The sequence below is a fragment of the Oncorhynchus nerka genome, linkage group LG14 (genome assembly GCF_034236695.1).
Source record: "Oncorhynchus nerka isolate Pitt River linkage group LG14, Oner_Uvic_2.0, whole genome shotgun sequence".
Lineage (NCBI taxonomy): Eukaryota > Metazoa > Chordata > Actinopteri > Salmoniformes > Salmonidae > Oncorhynchus > Oncorhynchus nerka.
The window spans coordinates 14,259,240-14,273,400 of NC_088409.1; the positions used below are offsets into that span (position 1 = coordinate 14,259,240).

The 14,161-nt window shown below is 43.5% G+C and overlaps 1 protein-coding gene across 1 annotated transcript; it reads left to right on the top strand.

Annotated features, from left to right (window-relative positions):
- The first annotated feature begins 600 nt into the window (after nt 1-600).
- plekha8 (pleckstrin homology domain containing, family A (phosphoinositide binding specific) member 8) lies at nt 601-13,996 on the top strand. Its single transcript, XM_065027474.1, has 13 exons — nt 601-821; nt 1,092-1,208; nt 1,748-1,903; nt 3,095-3,207; nt 3,420-3,578; nt 4,542-4,573; nt 5,813-5,949; nt 6,776-7,106; nt 8,603-8,688; nt 9,580-9,638; nt 10,403-10,604; nt 10,734-10,795; nt 12,416-13,996. Exons 1-13 carry the CDS (start codon nt 782-784, stop codon nt 12,611-12,613), a joined length of 1,692 nt encoding a protein of 563 aa, XP_064883546.1. The 5' UTR covers nt 601-781; the 3' UTR covers nt 12,614-13,996.
- The last annotated feature ends 165 nt before the right edge of the window (nt 13,997-14,161 follow it).

Here is a 14,161-nt window from a genome sequence, read left to right on the forward strand (position 1 = left end):
TAGTAGACTAAGATTGCAGCAACAGGCAACGGAACCTTATCCAATCAACAGAGCATTTCATATCGGTTTCAACAAGTCACCTGGAATGAAACATGGTGCCATTGCTCTCCAGAAATCCCTCAAAGTGCACAAGAAGTATGTCTCCATATTTCGACTGCTGAAAGCAGGCAAAGGGTTTATGCAAAACCTCCATTTTCACCACTGGTTCGGGTAGTTTAGCGCCATTCATATATATATATAAAAAGCACGAAAAAAATTGGCAAAAATATAAAAGTAACATTTCAGTGGTTTCTGGTTGGATAGATAGATGAATCACACCAGAGTACACAACTAGGCCTGACTAACAAGTGTGCAACAAACTTGCATGGAGTCTAGCCCAATTGATAGCTACGTGGCAGTCAAACTGAGAGGTTCTTGCAAAATGTTTCCCTTGTTCACTTGTGAGACCACCTTTTTTTGCGATTGGAGAGAATTTTTGGAGGCCGCACCTAATTTCTAAATAGTTTCTGTTCATTGGAGGACATACATAGTTCCTCCCACATTGTTACGTCCACAGGGCCTAAAACGCAAATCATTTGACGTCGTAGAACTGGGCGGGATCTTACGCGATCACATGGAACCCCATTCATGTATGGTTTACGTACTTTTCTGTCGTATCCAAATGAAACGGGTCCTTTATTTCCGAAAATCTTACTTGGGAATGAAATTGAGTCTCCAGGATCAGCTGTGGCCGGCGTCTTGTTCTAATAAACAAGTAATGAACCTCAGAAACAGATGAAGAATGGAGGGAATCCTATTCAAGTGGACAAATTACATAAGTGGTAAGAAGAAACTAAGCAGCTAACTGAGCTTCTGAATAAGTCAGCTTTGAATCAGATTGTTAGCTAGCTAGCTAGCTAACAACTAGCTGGACAGGTAATCAGCCAGAAAAACAACATGATCTAACCTTAGCTAGCTAGTTAGCTAATTGTCATTGGATGGCACTGAGTCATATGTCTTGCTCTGTTAGCTAGATAGCTAGCAACTACAGGTTACAATGAATAGTTAATGTTTTTCACAGTGGTCATAGTTATCAACATCCTTTTTCCCAGGTTGGCAGCCTCGCTGGTTTGTACTGGAAGGAGGGACGTTGTCCTACTATGACTCGCAAGAGGATTCCTGGAAAGGATGCAAGGGAAGCATCAAAATCTCAGTGTGTGAAATACAAGGTTGGTACTTGGTAGCTATTATTGGCTTGGTAAAGACACAGTGGCCTGTATTATGACAACATGCTAAATATTGCGATCCTTTGAACTAGATAGGCTACACCCTACTGAAGAGTCAATCTGAAGCTTAGTCTATATTGTTTTTTTCCCCAAAAACCCACTTCCTGCTTACCTGTGTGCCTATATACATGTGACCCATGACCCAACATATAGTGCACTCTAGTGTACAAATTAAGTGGAATATACAAAGGCAGACAAACTATAGACAACAACCACATATGATTGCCAAAATGTCTCCTACCCCAGTGGGTCCCAACCTGGGCTACTTGGCCTATCCACAGGAGTACTTGAGAAGACTCATGAGCCCATAGGCCTACTGGTAAATGGCACATGAGGGGGTACTCCAGACAGAGCTAAATTCAGTTGGTGGTACAGTAACCAAAAAAGGTTGGGAACCACTGTCCTACACCCTTGAGTCTGCTGTTAACTGGGGTTTACCCACTTTCTGTCTTTCTCTCTCTTCCACCATCTCTCCCTACTAGTCCACTCCTCTGACTTCACACGGGTTGACCTGACCATCCCCGGAGAACAGTACTTCTACCTCAGAGCCATCAACGCAGCGGAGAGGCAGAAATGGCTGGTCGCATTGGGATCTGCAAAGGCCTGCCTCACAGACAACCGAACCAAGAGAGAGAAAGGTAAGGTGTTAGCTTTGGGTTACTCCAAACAAGTCTGAAAACACAATAGCTTGACTGAAACACGATTTCATGCTGCTGTGTGGGTATTTGGCTTGGTTTTACCTGTTGTAGCCTGGTGCCTGCCATGGACATGTAGGTCTACATGGGTGACCTGTTAAAAGCTATCCAACTGACTTCATGAAATGAATGTGTTTATATTCCTCAACTGGTGGCCTGAGGGAGGGACAAATAAAATCACCCAAGTTTTCTGAGCAAAAAAACAATGTGTTTATTTGTTGGACGTGAGACTGTAAAATCTGTTCCAAACTATTCCCACATAAGAGACGTGATCGTATAAATGTAAGCAAGGTTTGAAATGATTATGTTTTTGTCAAATATATTTTGGGGATTCTTGCGGTCAATTTTCAGTCTACAAATGATTTTTAATTATGTTCTGACCCAGCTCAATAAAACAATTGTCCCGCTGCTGACTAGTTGATGATCTACAGCAAGTACGTGAGAACCTCCGCATCCCAAATGGCATCTATTCCCATATAGTGCACTACTTGCCTATTGACCCTGGTCAAAAGTAGTGCACTAAATAGGGAATAGGGTGTCATTTGGGACGTAACCAGTAAAATGAATTTCCAGGTGAACAAAAGAGAAGAGCAGTCTCAGTTAAAGCCAATCCTGTTTATTACAAGTTATAACAGGGAGACGCCTCCAGCACAGCAGCAGAGAAAATGTCTACCTGGCCTTCTCTGAGACTAAATCCTAATCAGCAGACAGCTGCTCTGTAAACACCAGCCCAGAAGGCTTGTATGGAGTTAAAACAAAAGGCAGTGACTGTCAGCTTCTACAGGATCACAGTGTTTCAGACAACACAATAATAATCAGTGTGTTTAGTCCTTGTACCTCCAGTCTGGCGTCAAACACTATCAACAGATATGAGTTTAATCCGTAACATACAGCATCCAGTCTAGTGACCATCACCCCGAAAGTCACCAACTGGACATTGTGTATTATAGAGAGCCACCAACAGAACACTGGACATTGTGTATTATAGAGAGCCACCAACAGAACACTGGACATTGTGTATTATAGAGAGGGAAATGTATGCAGAGAATATGATCTTTATTCATCTTAAATATTCACATAACACAACCAAGGTTATTTTCAAGAAGCGACATCGCGTCTCTCTCTCTCCCTCAGAGCACCAGGAGAACACAGAGGCTCTTAAGACCAAGATGTCAGAGTTGAGGCTGTACTGTGACCTTCTGCTCCAGCAAGTTAACCAGATCAAGGACAGTGAGGAGACTGAGGAGGTAAGACAGAGGGCGGGGTGAGTTTTCAATGGCCTATTTACTCTCTGTGCAACCAGAAAACCTTTTCTCACTGAGTTCAGTATGTATGCTCTGTTTGAATCGCCAGTGGATTATGTTGCAATGCAAATGGCCAGTCACTTTTACAACACAAACAAGGGATAAGCAATCTGCTTAGGAGTTGATGGTTGTGTATATCTGTGTGTCTGTTTCAGGCTGGGGAGAACCCTGGCACCATGGTGAAATCTACATGCACCACCTTCATCAAGACGTTGGAGGAGTGCATGCTGATCGCCAACCGCACCTTCAGCTCAGACCAGGCCACAAAGACCCCACCCGGGTCACCTCCCGTGGCAACCATCAAACCCCAGAAGGTACCTGCTTACACATAGAGATGCCAAAGGTTTTTTATAACTAAACCAAGATAGACCACAGACCATCGTTTCAAATGAGAACAAATTAGTCATATTGGGCAGAACAAGCAAGGAGGTGGGCAGAGCCAAGCATGAACTAGCGAGATCCTATTGGCGCGTTCTAGCATTTCTTTGCATATTTGCGCCTACCCTGAAGTGAGCATGTGCAACAACTCTATTTGAATTTGCACTCCTAAGTAACAACAATTTTAAAACTTTGGGAAACGGTGAAGTCTACAAAACTTAGTCCACTCTGTTTGTAACATATTTTAGTTTTGGTAACAGAACTGTATTGCGATCAAATGTTTAATTGATGAGAAAATCAGCAGAATGTCGGCCAAAATCCATCTGGTTCCATCTTCACCCACTGCCGGCCACTGGGCTTCCTCTCACCACCATATTTGGTAGTGGCTTCCTCTCACCACCATATTTGGTAGTGCGTTTTGGAAACGCGTTTTATAAGTCTGAGAGAAGTGGAAAAATATTCTTTAGTTGTTAGTTGTCACAAAATCTGAAGGCTCAACCTAGATTGGAGCCAATATCTTAAGTCGTTTTTATATTTTATATTTTATTTTACCCCTTTTTCTCCCCAATTTCGTGGTATCCAATGTTAGTAGTTACTATTTTGTCTCATCGCTACAACTCCCGTACGGGCTCAGGAGAGACGAAGGTCGAAAGCCGTGCGTCCTCCGAAACACAACCCAACCAAGTCGCACTGCTTCTTAACACAGCGCGCATCCAACCCGGAAGCCAGCCGCACCAATGTGTCGGAGGAAACATTAGGACTTAGGACTACCTTTTGATTTGACGGCCTCAGTTTGGTGCAAGACGACCGTGATTCTACACATGAGCTTAGCCAGCCAACGTTTTCTCTTCATACTGCTCTGTCTTTGGCTAATGTGCAATTTTGTTGTTGTTCCACAGGTCAAACCTGTCAATCAATCAAATCAGGAAAAGTAGGTGGCTCTCTTTTCAGAAGTTTGGTTTGAAGCTGACTTGTTCCTCGAGGTCTCAACCTTTACACCAGCACTCCCTTATCTCCATCTTCCATGAATTGTTACATGTCCACTAACTGCATGAAACTACAGCATTAGATATGTATCCATGATAACTCTGTGGCCGGGATGTGGGGGGTTATTGTCTTGTTCTCTGGGATGTGGGGGTTATTGTCTTGTTCTCTGGGATGTGGGGGTTATTGTCTTGTTCTCTGGGATGTAGGGGTTATTGTCTTGTTCTCTGGGATGTAGGGGGTTATTGTCTTGTTCTCTGGGATGTGGGGGTTATTGTCTTGTTCTCTGGGATGGGGGGTTATTGTCTTGTTCTCTGGGATGGGGCGGGGTTATTGTCTTGTTCTCTGGGATGTAGGGGGTTATTGTCTTGTTCTCTGGGATGTGGGGGTTATTGTCTTGTTCTCTGGGGGTTATTGTCTTGTTCTCTGGGTTGTGGGGGGTTATTGTCTTGTTCTCTGGGTTGTGGGGGTTATTGTCTTGTTCTCTGGGTTGTGGGGGTTATTGTCTTGTTCTCTGGGTTGTGGGGGTTATTGTCTTGTTCTCTGGGTTGTGGGGGTTATTGTCTTGTTCTCTGGGTTGTGGGGGTTATTGTCTTGTTCTCTGGGTTGTGGGGGTTATTGTCTTGTTCTCTGGGATGTGGGGGTTATTGTCTTGTTCTCTGGGATGTGGGGGTTATTGTCTTGTTCTCTGGGATGTGGGGGTTATTGTCTTGTTCTCTGGGATGTGGGGGTTATTGTCTTGTTCTCTGGGATGTGGGGGTTATTGTCTTGTTCTCTGGGATGTGGGGGTTATTGTCTTGTTCTCTGGGATGTGGGGGCTTAATTGTCTTGTTCTCTGGGATGTGGGGGCTTAATTGTCTTGTTCTCTGGGATGTGGGGGCTTAATTGTCTTGTTCTCTGGGATGTGGGGGCTTAATTGTCTTGTTCTCTGGGATGTGGGGGCTTAATTGTCTTGTTCTCTGGGATGTGGGGGCTTAATTGTCTTGTTCTCTGGGATGTGGGGGGCTTAATTGTCTTGTTCTCTGGGATGTGGGGGGCTTAATTGTCTTGTTCTCTGGGATGTGGGGGGCTTAATTGTCTTGTTCTCTGGGATGTGGGGGGCTTAATTGTCTTGTTCTCCGGGATGTGGGGGGCTTAATTGTCTTTTTCTCCGGGATGTGGGGGGCTTAATTGTCTTTTTCTCCAGACACAGGGAGTGTAAAGAAATCTCAGGAGGATCTGTAACACATGACAACCAGAGCCTTGACTCTGGAGCAGAGGGACCAGACCAACGAGACGGACCAGACACGCTCCCTGAGAGAACCACCCAAACACCCCCAACAGGTCTCTCATTTAAATACACTTGCCCTTTCAAATGTACATGTATACACACACACACACACACAAACACCCTGTATGTGAACCAGAATCAACTCCAAAGCATGAAACCTTTTACTGCTCACCATGCAGGAGTCCTGTAGAAAGAGGACCAGCTGAAGTTGGCAATGTCTTCTAGAGTTCTGTAGAAAGAGGACCAGCTGAAGTTGGCAATGTCTTCTAGAGTTCTGTAGAAAGAGGACCAGCTGAAGTTGGCAATGTCTTCTAGAGTTCTGTAGAAAGAGGACCAGCTTGAAGTTGGCAATGTCTTCTAGAGTTCTGTAGAAAGAGGACCAGCTGAAGTTGGCAATGTCTTCTAGAGTTCTGTAGAAAGAGGACCAGCTGAAGTTGGCAATCTAGAGTTCTAGAAAGAGGACCAGCTGAAGTTGGCAATGTCTTTAGAGTTCTGTAGAAAGAGGACCAGCTGAAGTTGGCAATGTCTTCTAGAGTTCTGTAGAGAGGACCAGCTGAAGTTGGCAATGTCTTCTAGAGTTCTGTAGAAAGAGGACCAGCTGAAGTTGGCAATGATTTATTATATTTATCTTAACATTGATTAAAATAACGGAACCCAATGTGCGAAGCTAGATGTATCACTGGCACATGATAAATGTGGAACTCAGAAAGTGCTTCTTTCACACCTCGATACTTTTAAGGTAGTGGTTTAGAGTTCTCCTTGAAATGACATTGACAATTTCTGCTTGAATGGGTTTCACATGCTAGTTGCTATGGCTCATACATGCCAACTGGAACAGAACATTTGTGAACATGTTGTGTGTCTCTCTGTGCCATACAGAAAATAGCCCAGTCGGCGGGGACCCCCAGGGCCCAGAGGAGTCTGCAGTGGAAGAGGAGGCCACTACCCAAACCACCCACACAAACCCTGACCCAGAACACACCGACCAACCCGCACAGCAGGAAGAGGAGGAGGAGGAGGAATTCAAAGAGGTGGAGCAGGAAATGAGCAACGCCCAAGAAGAAGAGAAACCGGAAGTGACCCAGAACCAACAGGAAGCTGTCACTGACCAAGAGGAAGCCAAGCTGGAGGAGGAGCAGCCTGCCCAGCCACAGGGAGAAGAAGAGGAGACAGAGCAGGTGGACACATTCTTCAGTACGATGAGTCACAGGTATGGGGACACACCGCAGGAGGGACACATACTGTAGACCTTACGGTGTAGGGTGAAGTTGACCCTAGAATGCTGATCTGTGGTCAGTTTTGCATTTCCCCCACTAATGGTTAAAGGGATAGTTTGGGATTTTGGCAATGTAGCGTTAGCTCAAAGACTGGATCTGCTAGCATGCTAGCTGATGCAGAATACATTTTCTTTGCGCTAAGCTAGTTAGCATTGGCTCACGAAACTACCTCCATCTTCCTTCATATTGAACGCATAGACATCATTGTAATAAGGTAAAATATTTAGCTAAATATCTTGAAATAAGAGAAATGACTTGTATTAAGCATGTTTTTGGTTAGAATATGCACAATTAGCCTGGTACGGGGAAAAGAAGGAAAAGTCTACATAAGATATTTAGGCTTGTCTAGATTTCACTTGTTGCATTGTGGGAGGGGAAGCTGATGATAGATCCGTAACTCGGGGAAAACTTCACCCCAGAGTGTAGGTGTTTTACTACTGCGGTCCATGCTAATATTTCACAAGCAGTAACTAGACAGAACAAGGGCCAACACATACACTAATCCATGAATTAATTATTCTAGGTACTGTAATGATGTTTATTCCACAATGAGGTATTTATTATTGAGATTAATGTATTTAGTGTGTTCAGATTATGCTGCAAATTGTGCTACTCTGATATATACTGTTTAGGCCCAATGCTAATGCTTTGGGTATGAAAGGGCAAAGGTCATTTTTCCATGCCTGTGCGAAAACAAAAAGGGAGACTAGCCTGGTCCCAGATCTTTGTGCTCTTGCCAACTGTGTTGCTGTTAATGACTGACTAGGTTAAAACAGAGCAAGTTTTTTGTTGACTTTTTAAACCCATTTGACCATATAACAAGTTTTACACTGGTGTGTTCTCGGTTGATCACATGACTATTACAGAGATGCCCTCATCGGATTTTGGGGTTGTTTGTTTTTGGTAATCATTTCACTCTTTATTTTCTTTTCATTTTGATGACATTTGAAAGCCCCTTTTTAACAGTGTTATTCAGCATTAAGATAAGATTTTAACGATCATAACCGTGAATTGAATGATCAGAACTGTGATATGAATGATCATGATGTTCACTTGTGATATTACAGTATTCCAATGACAGGGAGAGACAATGCAGTGTCAATGTGTTTAAGTGCAGTAAACATCCAACACAGAACTAGTGAAAACGAAATCCTTAGAACAACGCCGTAGAGGTTGGGGAACATAGCTGATATGCTTTTGATACATTAGAACTATTTATTATACAGGTGTATCTAAGTTCGAGACAAGAACTCAAAACAAGTATCAAATCACCCAATGGCCTGACAGCATGGTCTTGTGTGGAGGCTGTCTTTGGCTTTGGTTGTGTCTGTTTCTTTTCTGTTTTGGTTTGATTGAATGAAATAAAGGTTGTTGATGCCGGACCTCACTAATATCTCCCCTTGTTTGAATCTCTCTGACTTCTCTTTAGATTTAGTGATATAAGACTGGACGGTGACAGTGGTATTCCTACACAAGCCTTTTTGGACTCATGCTATGCAATAGTGCCTGTATTAGGTAGGATGGTCACTTCACTCCTCTCTGTCTCTTTCTCCATCTTTTGTGAAACATGTTGTACATAATCTTTCCCACCTGGTGGTGGTGCATGTTCTGTTCCCTTCAGTCTCCTCTCACACGTCCATACTGTTCTCCTCTGTCTGTCTCTTTGTGAAACATGTTGTACATAATCTTTCCCACCTGGTGGTGGTGCACGTTCTGTTCCCTTCAGTCTCCTCTCACACGTCCATACTGTTCTCCTCTGTCTGTCTCTTTGTGAAACATGTTGTACATAATCTTTCCCACCTGGTGGTGGTGCATGTTCTGTTCCCTTCAGTCTCCTCTCACACGTCCATACTGTTCTCCTCTGTCTCTAATTGATCATCCTATTGGATGTGTTCTCTGGTTGACTGGAGGCATTTCTTTCTCTTACTTACTAATCAAGTGGATGGGTTTCCTGGGAGGGAGGGTGTGTGTATGTGAGTCTGGAGTGTGTAATCCATCTTGAAGTCATACAACAGCCCTCTGTCCATTGTTGGTGTGATCCGACAGTAATGTATGTCACTGTGATAAACTATAGAGAGCTACAGGTATGTATTGTATGTTACACACATGGCTCTGGATCCTCCAGGCTTACGATCTCTTCCATGTTATACTTAGAATTTACTCTTCTAGTGAAGTCTACATCAATTTGTAATGTTTACTGGGGAATAAAACACCGGGGGGGGGGTCCCGGACACAGATTAACACACATTCTTGACTCAAAAGCATTTAATGGAGATTCTCTGTCAAACTGTTTTTTTTAGTCCAGGACTATCCTTAATATGTGTCCGTGAAACCGCCCCACAAGGACAAACAATAGTGTAACAAAAATATCCAGCATTGAAGTGACATTGGACTCTCTCTCCTCAGACAAACTAGGATCCACAGTATTTGGTCCAGTAAAAATGGATTTTACAGGCAACATCAAGGTAAGAGGAAAGGCTGTCTTGAGTTTAGAACAACGTTAGATTTTTACATTACAAGAAATTAAAGTTAGATTAAGTTTACTAAAGCCTACCTTTTTAAAAAGTTGCTCAAATCAGCATAACATTCTGGGTGCAGATGTTGTATAAGTCTGTCTGGTATCAACAGTTCTCTAAATGACCACAAGAGGGACTCTCCTCCCTCCATGCAGTTACAATGGGACCAAATGGACTTTTACACCCACTGGTTCTGTCCCAAATGGCACCCTATTCCCTATATACGGTAGCGCAGTACAGAAGTAGTGCACTACAGAGGGAATAGGGTCCTTAACCTGCCCTGTGAACTCTTCAGTTGGGCAGAATACACACTAAACAAATACTGTTCTAACAATTTCTGTGCTGGAAGGTGAAAGTGATATATTGTCATTAGGCAGTGCTGTGTGTATAAAGCACTGGAACATTTCACTAGCAGAGCTTTAACCGAGTTATTTTACTCTACCGCCACCAAGAAATGACAAGCTATGGTTTCCAGTGTTGTCATGGAACAATTAAACCTGCTAAGTGGCAACACGACACGACCAACCAGATTTAGAAACCTATAAGAACTGCTGGGGCTGCGTAACAAACGGCGCCCTATTCCCTATGTAGTGCACTACTTTTGACCAGGGCGCACATATAGTGTACTATAAAGGGAATAGGGTGCCATTTGGTCATCAGACATTGTCTTTATGACGACAAGTTCTTCTGTCTCTCTGTGTGGCTGTCTGTAGAAGATCCACCAGAAGCTGTCGTCGGACCCAGGCAGCTTCCCCACACTGCAGACCATAGTGCTCCACGAGGTGCAGACCGGCGTGGCCCGCGTCCGTAACTCAGCCACCGAGGCCCTGCTGTGGCTCAAACGAGGACTCAAGTTCCTCAAGGAGTTCCTGTCCCTGGTCAACTCTGGGGAAAGGGATATCCCCGGAGCGCTGGGTGAGTTAGCATAGCAACACTGTGGTACACACACACGGTTAATGGGTAGTCCTCTTTTGGTTTGATGTCATATAGTGTATTACGTAATGTCCTCTGTATTCCTAACACTCCCCTCCCTCGTCCACTCAGGTAATGCTTATGGACGGAGTCTGCGGCAGTATCATGGATGGGTTGTGCGAGGTGTATTTGCTGTGAGTAATACTTGATAATGAGTCTTCAAGCCCTTTTTAACGAAGCAGTTTATAGTTGGAAAAAGTATCCCATCATAAGATCAGGCCCACTTTGGCGGGCGGGCATGTGTCTGTGCGTGCACTAAGGCTATTATAGTCAACTGAAACAAACTAATCAAGGAACAAAAACTATTTAGTAAACGGAAATAAAATAATTAACAAACCTGTTTGAAAAGCTATACTGAAACTGTTATCTTTGACTCCAAAACAAACTAAAATAAAAATGTAGTTTTTTGGGGGGAGGCAAAAATGGGGTTTAAGGATTTTTTTCTAATGGGGTTTTCAAGCTTCTGAATCTTGCGGATCACATTGAGATTGACTTTATAATTTAAAGGGAGGCTCCGCAAGACGAGGAGCAGCACTGCAGATATTGGGCGCGTTTGAGTGGTAATTCTAAAACAACCAGCTGTCAAAGACTGGAGTCGGGGGGAGGTGCATTTGCGACATCTGAAAGTCAGACACTAATGTTCTCTAACAGCAAGGCTCAGATCAACATGGCAGCGTTGCCATTGTTTATAAAAATGTTTTCTTTATAATGTATATAACCCCTATATCACACACAAACTGAAATAATATTATACTGAACAAAAATATAAATGCAACATGTTAAGTTTCCAGAAATGTTTCATAGGCACGAAAGCTTATTTCTCTGAAATTTTGTGCCCAAATTTGTTTACATAACTGATAGTGAGAATATCTCCCTTGCCAAGACAATCCATCCACCTAACAGATGTGGCATATCAAGAAGCTGATTAAACAGGATGATCATTACACAAGGGCACCTTGTGCTGGGGACAATAAAAGGCCACTAAAATGTGCAGTTTTGTCAAACACAATGCCACAGATGTCTAAAGTTGAGGGAGCATGCAATTGACATACTGACTGCAGGAATGTCCACCAGAGCTGTTGCCAGATAATTTAATCTTAAATTCTCTACCATAAGCCCCCTTCAACATAATTTTAGAGAATTTGGCCATACGTCCAACCGGCCTCAATCGCAGACCACGTATAACCACACCAGGCCAGGACGTCCACAGCGTGGACACAGCGTTGTACGAGATCTTCAGTCTATTCTTGTTCTGAGAAATGAACGCTATTTCATGCGAGAAATTGCCAAGTTTAAGAAGAAAGTTATTTGTTTCTGGCCATTTTGAGACTGTAATCGAACTCACAAATGTTGATGCTCAACTAGTTTAAAGTAGGTCAGTTTTTTGTATTGCTTCTTTAAATCAGCACAACAGTTTTCAGCTGTGCTAACATAATTGCAAAGGGTTTTCTAATGATCAATTAGCCTTTTAAAATTATGAATTTGGATTAGCTAACACAACGTGCCGTTGGAACACAGGAGTGATGTTTGCTGATAATGGGCCTATGTAGATATTCCATTAAACAAATCTGCCGTTTCCAGCTACAATAGTCATTTACAACATAAACAATGTTATTTTAATGGACAAAAAAGTGCTTTTCTTTCAAAAACAAGGACATTTTCTAAGTGACCCCAAACTTTTGAACAGTAGTGTAAGTACAAACCTCTAACCTTGGTGTGTGAGACTTAGTGACACTTCGTCTCTCCGTTCCCAGCTGGCCCTCCGAGCAGCGCCGTCATACAGCAGCTTCGCGGCGGCTCTGGTGTCCAGAGAGGGGGAGGAACTGAAAGAAGGATTCAACACAGGCATGCACCGGGACCTGGGGGTCTACCTGCCTGCCATGGAGAAACAACTGGCCATCCTGGATGCCCTGTATGAAGAATACAACCTGGAGTCAGATGAGGTGGTCTGAGACCAGATCCCAACTGGTGGCCTGAGAGGAGGAGACGAGATCCCAACTGGTGGCCTGAGAGGAGGAGACGAGATCCCAACTGGTGGCCTGAGAGGGACACTACCAGAGGAGGAAGAGAGCCCTCAGACTCAGACCATCTGGGATACACTGAGGTGGAGGAAGAGGAGAGCCCGGTCTGAGCCGCCGCAGCAGAGCGGTGGCTCTGGTGTACTTGATGTAGTGTACAGTACTTTAGACTCAGGCTCTTTTCCCTCCTGTGACTTCCATTATGAACAGCTGCACCATTGGTGGCTGAGATTGCACAAATATGGACTTTTACTTTAAATTGAGGCTGATATTGTTATTATTGACAGCATTATTTGACAGCCTACATAGGCTGCATGTAATGAACTGCATACAACACTGAAGAGTATAATGTAGTGGTGTTAGTATTGATCCCTGCTGAACTCCTACACCAATATACTGTATCTACATGGATGACCTGCGTACCACCACCAACCCACCTTCCTCCAGAAGTCACCTCCTCCCGCCCTCCCTCCAGAAGTCACCGCCCTCCCTCCAGAAGTCACCGCCCTCCCTCCAGAAGTCACCGCCCTCCCTCCAGAAGTCACCGCCTCCCGCCCTCCCTCCAGAAGTCACCGCCTCCCGCCCTCCCTCCAGAAGCCACCTCCTCCCTCCCTCCCTCCAGAAGCCACCTCCTCCCTCCCTCCAGAAGCCACCTCCTCCCTCCCTCCCTCCAGAAGCCACCTCCTCCTCCCTCCCTCCAGAAGCATTCTCATTCTCTCACATTGTCTCATCTACAAATGTATTGTTTACCAAGTGACATTAACATCCTCATTATCGTAATCATTTAAATGTAGTCTTTATGAGTAACTTATGGAATAAACCATGTTCTATATGGATGGAAGTGTCGATGTTTTAATGTATAGGGTTCGACTGAGGTGCCAACTGAAGTGGAATATATAGCAAGGCCTTGATTCAAAATGTATTAACAATCATGGTGGATAGATTGTTATTGTCTTCTATTAGCTGACTTTCCTCTGACTGATGTGGGTTAAGAATAATACAATGGGGATCATCATAGAGGCAGTCTAACTTTGGCCTCTTAGTTCTGGACATTAATTCAGTCTTGTTATAGATGCACTGAACCATTTGGACAAAGCAGGAATATCTGACCGATGTGCAATAGGCTGATTCCTTGTTGTGAATTATTTCTAGTGTTAATGCTAATGTTTTTGTATCTCACAATTTCAGAACACATTTTATACGAATGTACATAAGATGGCATTTTTACATATGTATTAAACTTGATGAAATCATGAATGGCTACGTTTTGGTCATTTGGATGGTATTTCTACATATGTATTAAACTTGATGAAATCATGAATGGCTACGTTTTGGTCATTTGGATGGTATTTCTACATATGTATTAAACTTGATGAAATCATGAATGGCTACGTTTTGGTCATTTGGATGGTATTTCTACATATTTATTAAACTTGATGAAATCATGAATGGCTACGTTTTGGTCATTTGGATGGTATTTCT

What these genes read in the sequence shown, in the direction of transcription:
- plekha8 (XM_065027474.1), top strand. Translation starts at nt 782, where the DNA reads ATGGAGGGAATCCTATTCAAGTGGACAAATTACATAAGTG. An exon ending in GTGGACAAATTACATAAGTG is followed by an intron (nt 822 to 1,091) that starts GTAAGAAGAAAC and finishes CCTTTTTCCCAG; the next exon opens with GTTGGCAGCCTCGCTGGTTT. An exon ending in TGCAATAGTGCCTGTATTAG is followed by an intron (nt 8,689 to 9,579) that starts GTAGGATGGTCA and finishes CTCTCTCCTCAG; the next exon opens with ACAAACTAGGATCCACAGTA.